General features: G+C 39.3%; 1 protein-coding gene and 1 long non-coding RNA gene across 19 annotated transcripts in view; one reads left to right on the top strand and one right to left on the bottom strand.

The window, feature by feature from the left end:
• foxp1b (forkhead box P1b) overlaps window positions 1-20,988 on the bottom strand; it is a 645,688-nt gene that overhangs the window by 177,266 nt on the left and 447,434 nt on the right. For 15 of the 18 annotated variants that reach the window (XM_038810651.1, XM_038810658.1, XM_038810652.1 and 12 more), the window contains one exon: window positions 1,560-1,697. In XM_038810651.1, coding sequence (XP_038666579.1) covers window positions 1,560-1,697 — 138 coding nt within the window. Of the gene's footprint in view, window positions 1-1,559; window positions 1,698-14,982; window positions 15,090-15,596; window positions 15,729-15,781; window positions 15,922-20,988 lie in introns of those variants that run through there. The other 3 variants (XM_038810666.1, XM_038810663.1, XM_038810664.1) reach the window with 3 other exon arrangements.
• LOC119973107 overlaps window positions 1-20,988 on the top strand; it is a 63,755-nt gene that overhangs the window by 14,115 nt on the left and 28,652 nt on the right. The gene's annotated exons all lie outside the window — the stretch shown is intronic.

A 20,988-nucleotide genomic window follows, 5' to 3' on the forward strand; every position in this document is an offset into this window, starting at 1 on the left:
GCCCAATTCGTGGAGGGCAGTGACATATAAACTAAATTTTAACATGGTTGACACAGCCGTACATAGTTGAGCACTGGAAAGTGGCACTTCCTGGTGCCCAACATTTAAAAGAAGGTGAAGTGAACCTTGGGTGTTTTTGATATTTGAGCTTGTGGAATGAGTACTGTAATGACGCCATGTACTGACCCCACAGCTTCCAAATTTATTTTTCAAATTAACCCAATTTTTCAGGCAGCTGGAATTGTGTCTCTGCCCCATTCTGTGGCACACCCACTGTTAAGTGCTCTCAGCCTTTCTTGGCTCCACATTCGAGGCCAGGGAGCTGGCCTCCCACGTCTTGATGACTTTGCCTCTGGGTTCAGAGAGACAGTTTTGTACTGGGTGGAATTTCCACCAGCCAGGGATGACCCTTCAATCAGAAAACCAGGCCAAAATGCTTCATTAATAGCAGTGGTTTGGTTTTAATAACAGCAACTTAGTTATATTATGCCTTAAGTATAGGAAAACATCCCAAGGTGTTTCACATCCGTGTAATCAAACAAAAATAGACACTCAGCCAAAGACAGAGAAATTAGAATCACAGAAACCCTAGAGTGCAGAAGGAAATCCCATTAAGTCTGCACCCACTCTCTGAAAGAGCACCCTAGCTAGGCCCACTCCCCCGCCTTATCCCTCTAACCTGCACCACTTTTGGACAATAAGGGGCAATTTAGCATAGTCAATCCAACTAACCTGCACATCTTTGAACTGTGAGAGGAGAGGAAAGTGGAGCACCCGGAGGAAGCCCATGCAGAAACGGGTAGAACATGCAAACTCCACACAGTTACACAAGGCCGGAATTGAACCCAGGTCCCTGGCACTGTGAAGAAGCAGTGCTAACCACTGTGCCACCTGATGGGGTGAACAAGAGTAAAAGAGATGAGATTTTAAGTAGGGTTGCAAAAGAGGAAAGGGAGGTGGAGAAGCAGGGAGGGCTAGCAATAGAATCTAGAGCACAGAAGACACCATCATCAATGGTGGGTGGGAGAGGAATTCAGATAGGGCTGGAGTCAAGAGAAATGCAGAATTCTGTGGGAGCAGGAATAATGCTCAAGGTTTGTGCCAGTTACAAAGCCAGAAGACCCATAAAGGTGTTTGTACACAATGAGGAGAATTTGAAATTGGAGGCGTTGGTGACTGGGAGTCATTGTAATTCAGCAAAGAAACAGGAAATGGGAGAAGAGGATATGTAAAGCAGAATCTTGAATGCACTGACACTTATTGAGATTGGCCAGGAAAGCAATGGATGGGTTGAGTCTCGGGGTGACACAAGCATAGAAGAGGATTTCAGCAGTAGATGGGCTAAAGCACTGGTGGAGGCAGGCAATGTTATGGAGTGCACATAATGTTACTCACTATTTAAATATGTGAAAATTGGTCTCTATAAAAACGCCTGACCAATTTTAAACCAGATAAACACAATTATATAAATGACGCTGTCCATTTTTGACTGAAAGCGAACGGAGTTGTTTCAGGTAATGTGACTGTAAGCTTAATTTACTGGTTGATAATGAAGTTACCTGCTGCAGCATGATAGCCTGTTGCTGCTGAAGCAAAGCCTGGAGTTGCTGAGGAGTCAGTACTTGTTGCTGTAAAATGTGTTGCATTTGCTGGGGAGTTATCACTTGAGGTGTCATCATAGCCACTGATACTGGAACCTAAAGACATAACACATGAGAATAAGGGACAAAATATTTATAAAGCTGTACGTGTACTTGTAACAATTATTACATTGCAGAAAATTGTTGAGTGGAGTGCTGAGATTGTCAAATCAGTTTCAAGCCATATCCCAACATGATTCAATCAAAAATTACAATGAAACAGTATAGTTCAATTTTTTTCTTTATCTTAGCAAAGATCAAACTCTAAAACAATGTACCTTTTTTTTATTAAGACACTGACCTGTATTCTTTGGCCTTATTTCCTGGGTCAGCGGTTGACAGGAATTGAGCCAAAGGACAGAGGTTTGTGAGTCTTATATTAAAAACACCTGTCTCTGGCACATAAAAAAATTAAACCCAATACACCATGATTGTAAGGGAAAGTTTAGCAATTAACATGTTTCAATATAGTATTTAAAATGTGAAATAATTTGGAACACTGCAACTTTAGAAAAATACTATGAAATATGCAGATTTGCTACTTTAATACAAATGAAAAAAACAGCGCTAATATTGCTATCACTGATACAAACCTGAATCACATTAGCCTATTCTGAACAAGAGCATTGCCATTTCTTAAAAGAAACCTCCAATGTGATCTCAATTGTCCATATGCTGATCTAAACTATGTGAATGTTGATACTGCCAGATTTTTTATATTGCTGATATACCCACCACAGCTTTTCTCACTGACATTTCAGTGACAAACAGTTACAGTGATGAACCTGATAGCATTTCACATTTGCTAATGTTAACGTGCCCAAGTGCATGGACATCCTTCTAAACTGAAACCGAGTAACCCGCACATTGTGTATGAAGGATGATGTCTTGTTCTGATAATGAAGCCGACATTAAAATGACAGTCTGTCTCAAACAATGTTGCATAGTTATTTTCAAGCTCATATTTAATGACAATTCTATAAATTTTGCATGTTTGTAGAATGAAATTCAGCTTTTCAAATCAATCATTATATTTTGTTGAAAGTCTGGGATATTGAGCATAAATTTCAAGCTCATCGAAATAAAGGCTTTTTTATGCAGTTTTTAAAACTGAACAAACAGCTGGACTGTTTTTAATGTTTAATCAGTTGAAAAGTAGTCATGTAAAACTCTTATTAATATACATTTGCTTTCTTGTAAAATTATATTTAACGTTCACGATTACTTCACAATATATAGCTTATTTTTGTACAATATTTCTGAATTCCATTTGGTTTCCATACACTTAATATTCAAATATAAATTTCCATTGATCACACAAAAGTAGAAACTTGAAATGCAAAGTGATCTATAGCCTTACATCATCCTGGGGGAATTTTTTTTCTGACCTAAAAATAGGCTAGTGTCAGTGAAAGGATTTAAAAAGGTATCGAGTAACAAACTCATAAATATAGAATCCAGCAAACAAACTTCTTCATCTTTACGCTGTGATGATATATTTTAGTATTTCTTTAGTTAAGAGCTCTTATTCTGTTTTATCCTGTCTATGCCACCACCTTCACTGATTTCTTCTGCCATTTGCATAGTGCATTCACTTTCCTAATTTCACAGTCATTATGCACTGATGTTCTGATTTCTCAGCATCACTAATCTTGACGAACTTAAATCACTGATGAAGGTCAGACAGATGAAAGCACATTCCAAACTCTACACAGCTTTCTTTCTACGTGATACCAATTAATTTCTATTAAAATACTTGGACTCACCAAGCTTACTCGCTATTTTGGGGTGGAGGGGTGATGGAAATTCACACTGTCAACGTACATGTGCTATCCTATTCTTTTGTGTAGTAACTAATATCAGAAATCAAACCGCATGCAGCATAGGCAATAGGCTATTACAGCGCACATTTTATTACACACTACAGAGGTCATTAGCAGCGAGAGTAATTGTATTGTTCTTAACCTATTGATCAATCCAACTACCGCCATTTAATCCCTAGTTGAATGACTGAAAACTGTTATAAGGCACACTGGAGGGAATGCTTTAATACAGCAAAATACAGCCAAGCTTCAGAAATCCTAAACAAATGTGCAGAACTTATAACAGACGGGTTATTTAATGACTCCAGTAATAACCATTTTACCAAAATAAATCGACATTCAGAATGCTTTGAAAAGAACACAAACTTGTGCAGTGAAACAAAATAAACTAACTAAATTAATTCTAAATAAAAAGTTAACCATAATATTGTAACTGTAACATTATCATATTTCTAAAATACACAATGGATGTTTAATATATACTGCAATGAATGAGCAAACTTAATCATAATATGGGGAAAGAAAGTTTGAGATAAGTCTTTAAAATCAGTTGAAAAGAATTGTTCTTGTTTTTGAGAAAGGAGACTTCATTCCATAATTCTATATGATAAAAATGCCATGCCTTAAGAACATGCCTGATGGTAAATCAGATAAGTAAGATCTGATCCTGATTAAACAGCTTCAAAGCAGAGACAGGTAATAACTAGTTAATTCAAGAGTTAAAGTGTGATTTGAAGTTAAAAGAGCAGCCACAGTGTGATGTATCTTCCTATATGAAATTTTATTTGTGACCTTATGAGTTTTTTTAAGAGTAATTTATATCACGCAGAGAGAAATAAAACGAGTAGTGCAACAGAATTCCAAAGGCATGTATCCATTAAATACATTGTCCCTTTGTTTGTTCTCTTGCAAACTTGCACTGCTGCTCCCATAAGAAATGCAAAACTCAAATGCCTTTTAAGATAATGAAAGTTACGTGATAAATGTAAGCTATTCATTCCAAACAAAAGTCCACTCACTTGTTAACCAGTCCAGATATGGCTTCACTAATAGGATGAATTGACCATTCCAACTGGCAGTTATCATCTCCATCTAATACATCACAAGTTCAGAAATACTATCGCATTTATGAAAGGGAACAGCTTGTATTCACGTGAGATCTATACACGGGTTATATATTGACATTTGGAAACCGATGCTTCCCAATTAAAAGTGCTGACTAACACCATGCGCACATCTTTAATAAACGTACTGTACTGATTTCAGAAAGTACAAATAATAACTTTCCTCAAATGAATAGCAACAAAAGGCTTGAGCCATAAGTGAATGTGGATTGAGCATAACTAAATGCATTGACGCATAAATGTCATTTTAAGTTTCAACTTTAATGCCACACCCACAGAAAAAAGCACCTTTTTGCTCCTCAAAGCATGCCAAAGTGCATCAAAGCCAGTCAATTTCTTTTGCAGTGCAGTCACCGTTTTCTTTGGAGGCAAAAACCACAGAGAATGTGTAAAACAGGATTTCATAAATTGCAAATGATTCAAATGACTAACAAGTTTATTTTTGTGGTGGTGTTTGAAGGAAGAAAACTCCTACAGATACCAGCAGACCTCCCTGCTCTACTTCCAGTAGCGCAATGGCAGGTAACTGGACCTCAAGTCCTCATCTGAAAGATGCAACTTCTGACAACTGCATCCACCATCAATGTCTGCTGTGAAGTGCCAACTTAGATTATGTGCTTAGGCCTGCAGTGGGGTTTGCTTTCAAGATCCTTTGACCCAATGGGAATGGTATTACTACTGAGCCACATGGCTGGTACGGATAAAAGATTCAAATATTTAATTTGACTTTTAAATGAATACATTGAAGTTTAAATAATGAAATGAAAAATCAAAATCGCTTATTGTCACAAGTAGGCTTCAATGAAGTTACTGTGAAAAGCCCCTAGTCGCCACATTCCGGCACCTGTTCGGGGAGGCTGGTACGGGAATTGAACTGTGCTGCTGGCCTGCCTTGGTCTGCTTTAAAAGCCAGCGATTTAGCCCAATGTGCTAAACCACATGCCCTATTAATATCCTAATAAACTAGTTTACCGTCCAGGGAATGCACCTCTTCAACAAAGGAACAAATGAGGGTCATGTGGCGGGGATGAGAGGTCCCCGATTAAAATTGTTTCAACTAAATCACGGGTTAATTTTACTACTTTATTAACAAAATAATTGTCACATTTATTTTTAGCATTTTTCTGAAAACAAGTTTCTTACATTTGAATCCTCTGGCATATAGGATCAAGTCCAGAAAGAGGACCCATCTAGCAGAGATAGATTAGATGTAGCTTTGTGAAAATGTGATCTGATTAATTAAGGTCAACAGTAAGAATTTGTAGATCAATGGAAAGGGAAGGCAGCTCCCAGTAAGTCCATCTCCATTAAGAAACCAGTGTATAGTTATAGGACACAAAAACAGAAAATACTGCACAATCTCAGCAGGTCTGACAGCATTGTGGAGAGAGAAGGGAGCTAAAGTTTCAAGTCTGGAGGACTCTTCGTCAAAACCCCGAACTTTAGCCCGCTTCTCTCTCCACAGATGCTGTCAGACCTGTTGAGATTGTCCAGTGTTTTCTGTTTTTGTTTCAGATTCCAACATCTGCAGTAATTTGCTTTTATCTATAGTTATAGGAAATGGCCAAAAGTATCCTCTGATTAGGGTGATGACAATTTAAAAGATACAAGGATGTAAAATGGTGTCTATGCTTTAATGATTTGAAGTTACTTATCCAGGTCCATGTAAAGGTTTTATGCAAAGTGCCAATAAGTTGATGAAGTGAGTGCTGTTGGAAGATGCACACAATAGGTGGGGAGCAGACATTGCCCCCTCATAACTTCCCAGATTTCCAGTGTGATGTTATGAACAACCCCAGATGTAACAAGATGTAATTCACTCCTGCCACTGATGAGTAGCTAATAGCCCTATGGATTTAGTAATGATGAAAGAAATGGATGTACATTTAAAATAATAAAGCACTGCAAGTGGCATTATGAGGCATGAAGCAGACTATCAAACCCTGCCAAAATATTCAGTTCTGAGACCCTTTTTTCCATCCAACACTTCACCGAGAACAGTGATGACATAGTTTAATTTCTTGAATATTACAAAAGTTATTTTCGACAGGTTTCGCTTTATTGTGAAATCTACAACTATCCCTTAAATGGGCAGCACGGTGGCGCAGTGGGTTAGCCGTGTGCCTCACGACACCGAGGTCCCAGGTTCGATCCCGGCTCTGGGTCACTGTCCGTGTGGAGTTTGCACATTCTCCCCGTGTTTGCGTGGGTTTCACTCCCACAACCCAAGGATGTGCTGGATAGATGGATTGGCCACGCTAAATTGCCCCTTAATTGGACACAATGAATTGAGTACGCTTAAATTTATTTTTAAAAACTATCCCTTAAATTATATAGCCCTATTCACAATAACATCAAAGCATTAGTCGCGCCACTGCTGGTACTGTGTGCCAGGTCTTTAAAAATCTTCAACATGTTTATTTTCTTTTGCTCCCCAAAAATAGAAACAGAATCAATTAAAGCCTTTAAAGCAGCATTCACCCTTAGCAATAAGTAGTATTTAACATTTATTATTCATACTATCCAGCACAAAGAAGACAATTGTACCACATAAATTATTAGTTTTAGTGCCATCCATATTCACTAAGTGTAAATACCAGTGCAGCAAAAGTTGCTGGAACCTAATTTACAATGAATTAGGAAATACAGTAGTTCATTGGGAGTTATAGTTGCAGTTTGTGAATACCTAATCAGGTAAAATATTAATACTTGGCATTGGCTCTGTAGATTTATTTTGTAACAATGTGTATCCAGTAATTCTATGCTAATTCCATCTCTTGTACTCTTTCTGCATTTAAAACTTAATCCATGAAAGCATGCAAAATCGTCTCTGACTAAAATAAGGGAATAGTTACACCACTGAACAACCAGATTTGCATTGTCGGTCTGCTATTGCATCTGGATTACAAATCTTTTTCTTAAAAGGTTTAATTTTTAAATTTGCATACTGTTAATCATTTTTAACAAATACTGAAACCAAAACTGAAAGACAACTACGAAGAATAGTTGCACTGGAATTCTCAACATAGTAAGGAGCAAGGGGAAGTGAAAACCAATTTTTTGTTTTTAACCCTCAGACCAGACAAGGCAGCATGGTGGCACAGTGGTTAGCACTGCTGTATCATAGTGCCAGATAGCCGGGTTTAATTCCAGCCTTGGGTGACTGTGTGCAATTTGCAAATTCTCCGCATGTCTGCGTGGGTTCCTCCAGTTTCTTCCAAAAGTCCAAAGAAGTTGGGTGGATTGGCCATGCTAAATTGGCCCTTAGTGCCCAAAGATTAGGTGGGGTGGTGGGGGAGTGGGCCTCGGGTCACTGTCCATGTGGAGTTTGCACATTCTCCCAGTATCTGTGTAGATCTCACCCCCACAACCTAAAGATGTGCAGGGTAGGTGGACTGGCCACACTAAATTGTCCTGGAATTGAAAAAATTAAAATAAATAAATAAGTAAAATAGAAGAGTGATCAAACTCTTTCTTATTGGGGTGGCACAGTGGCGCTGGGTTTAGCACTGCTGCCTCATGGCACTGTGGACTCTGGTTCGATCCTGGCCCCGGGTCACTGTCCATGTGGAGTTTGCACATTCTCTCGTGTCTGCTTGGGTCTCGCCCTCACAACCCAAAGATGTGCAGGGTAGGTGGATTGGCCACGCTAAATTGGCCCTTAATTAGAAAAAAAAAGAATTGGGCACTTTAAATTTATTTTTAAAAAACGTTCGTATTAGCATGACAGAGCCAATGTGGAATTTAGCATATTTAGTAATATTTACAGAAAATAATTAAATTTTTCTATGCACTTTGGCTCCCAGGTCCCTCAATGCCGTTATTTATTTGGGTACTAGCAAGTGCATAATATTGGCTCGGGATGATGTGCTCAAATTTTTTTCCTTCATTTCCCATGGAGAACTGTTTAACTAAGGTACCAAGTACCGTATATCTTCGACAGCAGAGCGGAAGTGTGCAATTTTGCGTTAACAAAATGCCCTCAAAATGAATGCCCTCGACAAATGTATCATTCTCAGCTCCACTGATAAATGTAGCCCCAAATATACAGCATTTGGTTTTGAGATTTTGCTGCTTTTCAAGTGACTATCTTCTAAGATATCAAAGTATTTAATCAAACATCCATATCTCTCAAATCACTATGAACCTGCATTTCTTAACAGAAAAATAAAATAGATCATTAAAAGCTTGCTTGAATGAAAATGCAACCCTTGCACTAAATAGATTTGCCAAAGAAAATGAAAACATTACCTGCATCTGCTTTCTCAACAATGATTTGGATGTTACAACCTAGCTCAGGTTGTGAGGTTTCAGTATCATTTCAGTTATTTAACATGAAATCTCACCCCCCCCCCCCCCCCCCCCCCCCCCGCAAACAAAACCACTGACATTTCTTTCATGAAGCAAGATGAAATTAAACAACACCACTGGTCTTGTCCAGAATCAATATTGTTAAAATGTACATTAAGTACACAAACTTCTTTTTGTTTTCGGCACATTTCTAATTGCACTTTCTCAAGAAAAAGATCAGAAAAACAGCAGGATTCTCTTAGCATTGGGAACCAGGGAATATTAATATACTGTCAATAATTTCCTATAAAATAGGCAGCAGCAGATAGTTTTCAGGTTTTTGCTTTAAATAAACTGCACTAGGTCATACTTGGAAATTATTTACAAAGAGGATAAACTTTAAAAAATGACCTTATTGAAATGACTATTATAAAAGAAGGGAAAGGCAACGTACATTCTTGACATTTACAAATCCTGTATAATGAAGCAAATGATATTTAGCTTGCAGGTTTATTTTTAAAGGGAAAATATAAAACTCATTACCTAGAAATGTGATCAAAAATCGAAGATCTCTCTGACTACAAAGTATATTTGTTTTACCTATGTCACTAAAGAAAGAGAGACCTTGATACCATCCTCCTGTATTTTGTTACAAGGGAAATTGGCTGTACACATGTGCTGATCAATCAATTTTTTGCAGAATGTAGCCATCTATAAAAGACAAAATATAGATCCTGAAAAAATGACACCATTAAAAGAAGGTGAATGTGTGCCAAATGTTTTACTATGGCAGCAGAAAGTGCCCTTTCAGCAGCTTTTAGCAAGTGATGAGAAAAACATTATTCAAATCTTTCAGCAAATTAAATTAAAATATTATATTGTCCATGAAATCTTTAACAATTCACAAGGCAGCATACAGAATTTTGGCACGGTTTTAATACAATCTGTTTTGCTCATAATTGTCATCCGAACACTGCCATTGAAAGAAATCTGGGCCTAGAAATCGGACCAAGCCCAAACTGGGGCTATGGATCCAGTGGTAGGGCTGCAGCACCTAGTCTACTAGCCTCATTAGGTAAGCACCAGCTAGCTGTGGGAATTTGTTGTGGCTCTAGAGGCATTTTTCTGATCGCTGGGTGCCGCAAGATCAGCCAATTCAAATGATGGCTGGAGGCGTTGGAAGAGGTTGGGATAGGACAGAGTGCATCAGATAGGTAGCTGATAGTTTTAATATGAAGAGATCCTGACCATTTCTTTTTCTAGCTCAACAAAATGATCACACTCTAAAAAAAAAACTTTGATTGACCACTTTCAGAGTTTCCTATCAGGATTGTTGGTTTGGCTTCTCCAAATCTGAAAAACGTGAGTAAAGTAAGCATGGGACATGCTGTGGTTAATTGCAGGCCATTTTCACAAAGGGGTTTGCAACAGGCATTGCAGCCACGGCATTTACAAATTGTGAGCCTTTTTCAGGCATGAACCATAGACACCTAATTGAGCAGCCTTATCCAATATGGCAGGTGGTGCAGCACAGTAAGTGTGTCCAGGTCAGCCATTTTGCTGGATCCTTGGCCACCTGTAAAACATGGGTTCGGTGATCCAATTTTTTGGCGACGATATTTGAGAAACTATATTTTAAAGTTCTTAATTTAAATATGCTATAGCTTCAGTGATGATCATCCATAATGACCCTCCCTGGGAATCATTTCAGGTGATCATTACAGCCAGGTAATCTCTTCATATAGGCTCAAGTGCACTTCATTCACAGTTGGCAGCTAATGCAAATGTCATTCGTGCAGTGGTCTGTCAATATATGTAGTAGTAAAATTGACTTTAATTATAATACTGAATATTGTTTCAGTACAAACAGCGTACTGTACAGTTATTAAAAACTGTAGAAGCAAAAGGTATTGCAGAAAATAAACAAAAAAAGACCAAATGTAGAATTTAAACTTTCGGTGAAATACATTTATTTAAAAAAGATACCACACTACAGATTGGTACATATACTAAATGTTCATGTAGGAATCACATAATCAAAGTCAGCCTAATGCTAAAATCTAGCTCATCTACACCTGCTTTCATGCTGCAGAACCATTGTATTATTCTACTAGAATCAAAGTTCAGACATTTCTGAAATATCTTAGCATCATAACAGTAAAAGCTGTATTATGTTACTTGATGAAAGAAAGTTTACCCCAGCTGTTTAATCAGTCTCTTAAATTTTTAATTTTCATTCAATCATCATTAAATGGAGAACAGTTAATGGACCATGTACACAGTAGCCTATGTATGTGCCTTGCATTGCTCTACGTGCCTGCAGAAGATTTAATTGAAAATAGCCTGTATTATAATAAGGAAAATATATTACGTATACTTCTGAAGACAAGGTAAATGATGTAATTAATAGAATATTCTGACAGTATTGATTTACAAGTTACGCAACATAATCAATGGTTGGAAGCATAGATAAGGGGCAATAATTTTTAGTTAATTGGTTGCAGGATCACGTCAAATGCATACTCCTAGCTGTTACTTCTAAGGAAATGTCTATCTTTTAAGTTACTGTAATGCAATATAATGCAAAGGAAATGGTATACAGCTGCCTATTCTGATAAGATGTCAATATTAGTTTGGAGAAATGCAGCAAAAACTGAAAAGTTGTCTGCGAACCTCTATGCACAGCTTAGAAAGGCTCCTAGAGAATACCCTAGGAGGAGTATTCAAAGTACGAGAATAATGGCAATCAAATCAGTACAACCAAGATATGCAGTCATAAGCTACAAATCTCAGAAATGTACTCATGCATACATCTGAATTATTACATTCCACACATAATTTTAACATAACAGTTTGCTCATTTCAGTCATTCTGTCATTACAGAATCTGAAACATTCTGGTTTCTATTGAACAGTTTTAAACTTTTTTTTATTTAGTTTAAATACATAGAGAGCGCAGCACAGAGCCTGCGCCCAACATATCCTTTGGGTAGCTGGGCTATATATCACATCTAAGCAAAAAGGGTGCAAATTAGATTCTAATGAGAAAACATCAGTCGCTCCTCTGATGATTTCACTATTCACTGATTCACTCCTAATGAAGACACACTCTATCCAGAATGCTCTTGAACTGTCAGAGGTCAAAATGAATTCAAAAAGCCAAAAGCAAATCAAGACAAATCGAAAGCACTGAAAGAAACCTTTTTCAGAGTGGTGTGGCAATTAAAGTAATTGCACAAAGAGACAACTTCTATCAATGGCAGCAGAAATTAAGCTGCCAATGTTGTAACAGGTTAGATGAAAATCAGATTTTAATGTATGCTTCCTCATGTCATCTTGTTTTGTCAGGACATCAAATAAAATTGAAAAGTACAAAATAACAAGCCCCAGAGAAAATCAGAGAGGCTGACCTTTCTGATATTGTTGGTTTACCATGTTCAGAAATATTTTAATAATAATGAAGTTGACTTCAGTAGCAAGGGTAAGTCATGCAAACAAATCATGCTTCATCCCTTTAAAAATATCTTTCTCTTAAGTAGAGGCATGCGTACAGCAACTTGTGAAATTCCATGAGAGCTGGTGCACGGCTATTAAAAATTGGAAATCAGAAACAACTGTTTCAGCATTTTCATCTACAAATTCTTAATGTTAACACATCAACTTATGACTAAATATAACATAATGATAGCAACACTATTTTTTAAAAAACTGTAACCTAACCACATTTATTTCTTTGAAGAACACTATGCCTAAGTGTTCATCTCACTGATTGCCCAGATTGGAATGATCAGAAATGTCTTAACGTTTCAGATCCATTTTTATTCATTTCTTTTCATAATTTTCATGATCCCAAAATTAAAGATGGCAGCTGAGGGTTTCAGGGCTCAGGGCTTCAGGGCTCAGGGCAAGTAAAACAGGATGCCTTCCAGGTAAATTTGGCTAACTTAAGGGCGACATGGTGGCGCAGTGGTTAGCACTGCTGCCTCATGGTGCCAAGGACACGGGTCCGATCCTGACCCCAGGTCACTGACGGTGTGGAGTTTGCATATTCTCCCCGTGTCTTGTGGGTCTCACCAAGATGAGCAGGGTAGGTAGAATGGCCAAGCAAAATTGCCCCTTAATTGGAAAAAATAATAATTGAGTACTCCAATTTATATTTAAAAACTTGGTTAACTTATTATCCAGCTTATATTAGTTTACATTCGGGAAATAGTATGCATAGCTGCGCACCTTAAGACACTGAATTCAGATGTTAATTCTAACCCAAATAGACAACAAAATAGTGTAAGTCGAGAGCTTCAATGCCGTCGGACATATGCATGCATTTAATAATCTCTCAAAACAAACAAATAATTTTCCCTTGAAGGTCATTTTTGTTTTATTTTTGAACAAACAAACCTCTTCAAAGAGCCAGCTAAGCCTTTCACCCAAAAACAACAAATTTAGTTTGTGGTGTCAGGACTTTCCCACAGTCGGTTCCTGTTACCCACAGGTGTTTACAGCTCCAGCTCCAGCACCAGCAATTTTGAAAGGGAAAACACAACCTACCGTTGGTTTAACATCTTATCTCAGCACTCAGATGTTTAGAGGCTCAAGGGCTACAGACAAAATGTGTACCAAAACCAACATAACATAGAAGCAACACAGCAGTTTTATTTTCTCTTTACTTTCCCAGCCTCCCCTTCGTTCTCTTTTCAGTCTTTGTTTTAAGTAACGCCTCTCTTCAGAGGTCAAAGTGGATTTTTAGATTGTGAATCTTGTTGCATTCACTATCTTAAAACTACACCTAGAAATTAAGAAAAAAACATATTCAATTCAACACCTCTTCCTATCATGTGGGCAGATGATTTATGGTTTATCTGCTCAGAAAGGTTATGCAACGCTGCATGCCTTCAGAAGTATTATTCGAATCAGTTGAAATTTAATTAAGATCACAGCCCTTAAAATCCTTGCCCCCATGAAAATTCATGGAAGACAATGCACAATGCATCCTGGTGCACCATCACAGCACAGATTGTTTTGACTCTATCCTTTGTAACAACACAAGTTAATCCTCATTTCCATGACGACAGACAAAAGTTGTCAAATGTTGTTTTGTTTAACATTCTGTTGTTGTTGCTTACAGTGCCATCAATTAAAATATGCGCGCAAAACGACAGTCAAATAAAATATCAGACTCAGTCCTACTGTGCTGATGCACCACTCAGTATAGTAATATATGGTTGCCTATGTCATGGTAAAGAAATGACAGGTGCTAGCAGTCTCTCTGGTTGACAGGCCACTGCACAAATAACTGCTTTTCCTGAAAGGGCTAATGCACTACTAATGAACAATAAATCAACTTTGATTATAAACTGTCAGACAAATCAGTTCTCAGTTCAGCACTCTGAGATTCTATGCCAAGTCAGCTGCACATTGCTGGAATACATCATCTACATTTAAGTTTTGTTCACACACCACACTGAAATATCAAATTGAAAGTAGAAACTGAAAATCAAAACAAACATTCTGCAAACCCCCCCACCCACCCCTGCCAGCAGAATGTGTCTGCTCCCAACCAGCTGTGAATTGGGGGCTCAGGTAAATCCTTTAACCACAGTGCTCCACGACATAAAAGCAATGTCTTTATCATCTAAGTGGTGCATTAAGCTCTTCATACCAATCGCAATCCACTCTAGATAGAGTTAGTGCACACAGTAACCTGTAACTTAACACTGTATTTGGTTTCAGATTTTAAAAAGTGATAGAAATTTGAAAGTCAAAACCCACTTCAAAAGATAAAACTTTGAGCTAACAAAGCACACAGTGCATATGAACAAAAAACAAACAATATTTAGAAACCTCTCCTGCAGATGATAATTAAAATAGTCAATATAGGATTATCCATTTCCTTACAGTAAGTCCAGTAAAGACACCAGAGACATGTCACTCATTTGTCTCTTAATTAATGCCTTTTCAAGTAATTTAAAGCCACGGCTGACAACTCAAATGACCCAAAATGTGGAAACTCCCTTTTGCACCAACAGAAATAGAGCGGTATGATTGGTTTGAACAGTTAAAATGTAGCATAACTTAAAATCCGTGTACAGTTTTCAAAAATACTAACCTCCCATTACTTCATTTCCTGAAGACTTCCTTAACTATGACAACATCCCAGTTGATTCTAAACACTGACATTCAATTTCTCTGCATCTCACACCCTATTGGACTATGCAGGAATGTGACTGTGCTCAGTGGAAGAAATCATACGCAATACTGTACACTTTACATGAGAGAGTGCCTGACACATCAGCTCAGCATTCACCTTAATTTAATCCATTCATTTTCACTATTGTTCCAACATACAGTAGTTGATATATGGGCAGTTGGCTTCTGCATGACCACATAAAAATATTGAAATGGATTAAAAAGGCAGTGGTTAGCAACAAAGAATATTCTCGGACATTTCTATTTTATGGTTCTAACGTGTTATAAATTGCCATTAAATGCAGCATAAATGAATTCTCACAAAACCTGTTCCTGCTGTTGAAAGACACAGTAAATGACAATGGTTTCAATGATGAAAAGAACTCTTAAAAGGAAGCTGATGAATAAAGTAGTAACAATGATAAAATATTGCACAAAAGGAAGTTGTGCTTCTTCTTTTCTCCCAGATAAATTAAATTGTCAGTTTTACAGAGGAAAGGTACTAAAATTACAGAATCAATCATATTGACAAACCTGACAAACTCCATTTAGCTGCCGCAGTAAACAGAGTGGTGGGCCATGAAACACTAATAAGCCTCCTGTACAAACTCAGCTTTCTGCAGATATAGACAGATTACACTCGTAAGGGTGAGCACCGACTGACATGGTGGAAAGCCAATCAGCCACACCTTACTTACCAATCATAGTAAACTACTCACCAGAATCAATCCTTGAGATTCAAATGCCTTTAGTGGCCCTCCTCTTTTGAGACGACAGGTAAAACAAGGTCCTTGTGTAATTGAGATTTCAAGGCCAATTATATACAGTATGGATTCCAGCTAATTTTTTGCAAAGAAAAGTGCTGTTTTTATTGCTGCTTTGTAGTTTTGTCTATCAGCACCAACAGCTACTAGAATAAGTGCTTAATAATCCAGTGAGAACACTGTACTGAGAGATGAAGTGCAACCATTTTTATAAAAAGTAATCAGCATCGCATTTCTAATGTCAAACTGTCCCCACTTCCTGTTTTGTAAATACATTTCTGAATGAGTATTTGCTAAAAACAAAATGTCTTATTTTGTGCTGAATGTATTGTTTTGCATGCCCAACTTGCACATAAGCACTAATATTCAAAAGAACATGTTTCATGATGTGCACCTCAGTGGAATTTTAGAAATATATTTTGGGTGTTTCAGCTAGTTCATACGTAGCAACAGTAGTGCAGCAATATTTTGAAATATTAGCTTTGTGCATTTGTTTGTTTGTTCCCCCTCTGCTGTTGAAATTCAACTCCTAAATTATCACTTGTTAGATAATTTATGACACTTATCTTAAGCAAAGCATAATGGTCATCACATTTTGTTGCTCGCATAATTTTCTTCTTTTTCGGCCACAACTCCCTCCCCCTCTCACATCAGACGGTTCTCCCAGAACTTTAATTCTGGAATCTTGATAAATATGTAACTAATTTTGGCACAGGATTCCATCATAACAATTCTATTCCCTCATGTTTGTCTGAAGTTTTGATACAGACAAATGCACTATATCACATGTTGATATAATATATATTTGTGTTTGTGGTTCCCACACTGCATGATTCCTATCTCAGCCCGGCTGTTTGAACATAGAAAAATATTTGCAATCAAGTCCTTATGGGTTGTTTGTATTCACCTCCTAATAGCAACCAACAGATGACATCAAAGTTCTGCAGTCCTGTCACATCCAGCCATGAGTGATGGTGGACAAATAAACAACTGATCCAAGGAGGCAGCTCCACAAATATCTCCATCCTCAATGACGAGTGAGCCCAGCATGTTTGCAACTGTCTTCCGTCAGAAGCGCTGAGTGAATGTAATCCTCTTCTGAGGTGCCAAGTTTCAGCCAATTCAATTCACTTCACATGGTATTAAGGAAAGGCTGAAGGTACTGGATACTACTAAGACTATGGGCCCCAACAGCATTCTGGCAATAGTATTGAGGACTTGTGCTCTAGAACTAGCTATGCCCCCAACCACATTATTCCAGTGCAACTACAACATTGGCATCTATCCAGATGTGTCAAATTGCAAAGGCATGTCCTATCCATAAACAGCAGAAGAATTCCTACCCACCAATTACTGCTCATCATTAGTCTACTTCAATCATCAACAAAGTGATGGAAAGTATGGCCAACAGTGCACTCAAGCAACATTCGCATAGCAATAACCTGCTCACCAGTGCTCAGTTTGGGTTCTGCCAGGACCACTAAGCTCCTGACCACAGCCTTGGTCCAAATATGGACAGAAAAGCTGAACTCCAAGAAGTAAGGTGAGAATGACTGCCCTTAACAAAAAAGCATCATTTGACCAAGTGAGACATCAATGGAGTATTAGCAAAACTGAAGTCGATGGGAATCAGGGGGAAAACTCTTCACTTGTTGGGAGTCATAATTCACACAAAGCAAGATGGTTATGCTTGTTGGAGGTCAATCATCTCAGTTCCACATCACTACTGCTGGGGTTCCAGAGGGTAGTGTCCCAGGGTCAACCAAATTCAGCTGCTTTGTCAATGACCTTCCATCATAAGGTTGGAAGTGGTCGTTCAGTGCTGTACATGACTCCTTGATAATTAAATAGTCCCTGGCCATGTGTAGCAAGACCTGGACAACAGTCAGGCTTGGGCTGATAAGCGGCAAGTAACATTAATATCACACAAGTGCCAGGCAATAACCATCTCCATCAAGAAAGAATGTAGCCATCTCCCTTGGCTTTCAATGGCATTACCATTCCCGACTCCCCCATTATCAGTATTCTGTGGGTTACCATGGCCTAAAACAGTAACTGGGTTTGTCCTATAAATACTATGGCTACAATCACCAGCACACAGTGGCGTCAGCAATGTGTACCATATACACGATACACTGCAGAAACTCGTCAAGCCTCCTTCCACAGCACCTTCCAAACCCACGACCTTTATCACCCAGAAGTACAAGGGCAGCAGATGCATAGGCGCAATACCAGCTGCATGTTCCCCACCAAACCACACACCATCCTGACGTAGAAGTATATGATTGTTCCTTCACTGTTGCTGGGTCAAAATTCTCAAACTACTTACCTAACAACACTGTGTATGTAGCGTTGTATGTTTGTTTGTTGTCCCATGAAGAGGTCTAGAAGCTTGTTTGGTTGAATAATTGTTTATTGATAACACCTAACTATGTACAAATAAACAAGATAGAGGGCCCAGTCGAACAGCCTCAGCAGCAGGGTAGCATGGTGGTTAGCATAAATGCTTCACAGCTCCAGGGTCCCAGGTTCGATTCCCGGCTGGGTCACTGTCTGTGTGGAGTCTGCACGTCCTCCCCCTGTGTGCGTGGGTTTTCTCCGGGTGCTCCGGTTTCCTCCCACAGTCCAAAGATGTGCGGGTTAGGTGGATTGGCCATGCTAAATTGCCCGTAGTGTCCTAATAAAAGTAAGGTTAAGGGGGGGGTTCTTGGGTTACGGGTATAGGGTGGATATGTGGGTTTGAGTAGGGTGATCATGGCTCGGCACAACATTGAGGGCCGAAGGGCCTGTTCTGTGCTGTACTGTTCTATATTCTATGTTTAACTCAGGATGTGACAAGGCTATTAAATCTCTTGCAAGGTTTTCGCTGGCTATTAAATCTCTTGCGAAGTTTTCGCTGTTTGGCACAGCTCGGGAGATCTAACGAGATCCCGCGAGACGTCACAATCTGGATCTTATCTTACTGGGCGGGATCCAGATTGGCATATTTAAGTGCGCAGTTAGCCTGAGAGGGGGGTCTCCCAGAGCATTAGGGGCCCCCGGGTGGTCGGGCTCTGGACAGAGTGATACGCTAGCACTCCCACTGGCGCTGCCAGCCTGGCATCTTGGCACGCCCACACAGTCACCCCAACAGTGCCATCATGTTGCTGTCAGGGTAACCGGGTGGCCCTGCCAGGCTATCACTGTCAGGGATTGGACCCAGGGGTGTCCTGTCCTTATAATAATAATCATAATAATCTTTTTTATTGTCACAAGTAGGCTTATATTAACACTGCAATGAAGTTGCTGTGAAAAGTCCCTAGTCGCCACAGTCCGGCGCCTGTTCGGGTACACAGTGGGAGAATTCAGAATTTCCAAATTACCTAACAGCTCGTCTTTAAGGACTTGTGGGAGGAAACTGGAGCACCTGGAGGAAACCCACGCAGACACAGAAAGAACGCACAGACTCTGCACAGACAGCCACTGCGCGATGAGATGATGCTCGAGGAACCTCTAGCAGGTAAGTTGGGGCGTGGGGGTCTGAAGGCCACGGTGGGGGTTCAGAGGCACCCTGATCTCTTCCCGCACTGATGAGCTGAAGTGCAGTCTCGGCGGAGCATTCCTCGCCGAGGCCATAAAAAAAAGTTTGATAGCAGGGTTGTTCTCGGTGCACGGTGCGGGCACCGAGAAACACCTCGCTAAATGTGCCCAAAACGGGACTCTGTTTTTCTCCCATTAAATCGTGTCCATAGTCTTGATGTAGGTTCTATCTTTAGACCCATTTCTACCCGACTTACTCCTACACACTACCACTCGCATGTGACGTCTACGTCGCACATCTCGAGGTTTTGGACTTACACATCATTGCAAACAGTTGCCGTCGTTTCAATGAAAGCATTGTAGAGAGGTTGCTGGATGCTGCCTGTGTCTGAGAGGTCTTTTGGTGCCACAGTACTGGCATGGTCTGCCATCATCCTGCGTTTTCCTTGGGTATTGCTTTCCTGGCACTGAGTTTTCTTGCCCCCTTTGTTGCTTTATGAGCTAGGCTGTTGGGCTTGCTCTATACCATGTTTGGACTTCACCATGCAAAATGGATCAGTTTTGCTGGCAGACTTCCAATTGTTTGACAATTTGGATGGCTTTCTAAAGTCAGATTTTCATCAGAGTACATCCAAAAAGAGTATCATCGGTCACTCCTGCTGCTACGCAATCCCTAATGGTCACCATAGTCAAAAGTTTTCAGCCAATCTGTATAACTTATTTATAAAAGAGTCTACGGGTTCCCTGGGCTTTTCAACTCAGCTAAGTTTTGCTCACCTCAAAATGTTATTGTTTCTTAGGTTAAAGTAGGTGTCAAAGGACTTTATGTTCTGTTTAAACTTATCAGAAGATTTATTTATTTCATGTCCGGCAATTATTTTGTCAGCTATTGGACCTTCTGAGTATAATAGTATATTCACTTGTTCAGCCTCTGTTTTCTTGTTCAAGCTTTTTTTTTTACTTTGTTCATGGGATGTGGGCGTTGCTGGCTGGGCCAGCATTTATTGCCCATCCCTCAGAGCATTTAAGAGTCAACCACATTGGGTCTGGAGTCACATGTCGGCCAGACTAGGTAAGGATGGCAGATTTCCTTCCCTTCAGAACATTAGAGAACCAGATGGCTTTTCCCGACAATTGACAATGGTTTCATGGTGATCATTAGACTTTTAATTCCAGCATCTGCCGTGGTGGGATTCAAACTCTGGTCCCCAGAGCATTACCCAGATCTCTGGATCACTAGTTCAGTTACAATACCACTGCCTCTCCAGGGGGTTGCTATCATGTATCTTAAAAATATTCATAGCAGCACGGTGGCGCAGTGGGTTAGCCCTGCTGCCTCACGGCGCCGAGGTCCCAGGTTCAGTACCGGCTCTGGGTCACTGTCAGTGTGGAGTTGGCACATTCTCCCCATGTTTGCGTGGGTTTTGCCCCCACAACCCAAAGATGTGCAGGCTAGGTGGATTGGCCAAGCTAAATTGCCCCTTAATTGGAAAAAAAAAAAATTTTAAATTTTAAAAAATTAATTTAATTCTAAATGTATTATTTAAAAAACAAATTCCTCTCCATAACACTCAATTTTGCAGGTGCTCTGGTTCTTCCTTCAGCCTCAATTGGCCTGGCAGTATTGATTTACCATCCCTAGC

Source organism: Scyliorhinus canicula, chromosome 11 (genome assembly GCF_902713615.1).
Source record: "Scyliorhinus canicula chromosome 11, sScyCan1.1, whole genome shotgun sequence".
NCBI classification, from domain to species: domain Eukaryota; kingdom Metazoa; phylum Chordata; class Chondrichthyes; order Carcharhiniformes; family Scyliorhinidae; genus Scyliorhinus; species Scyliorhinus canicula.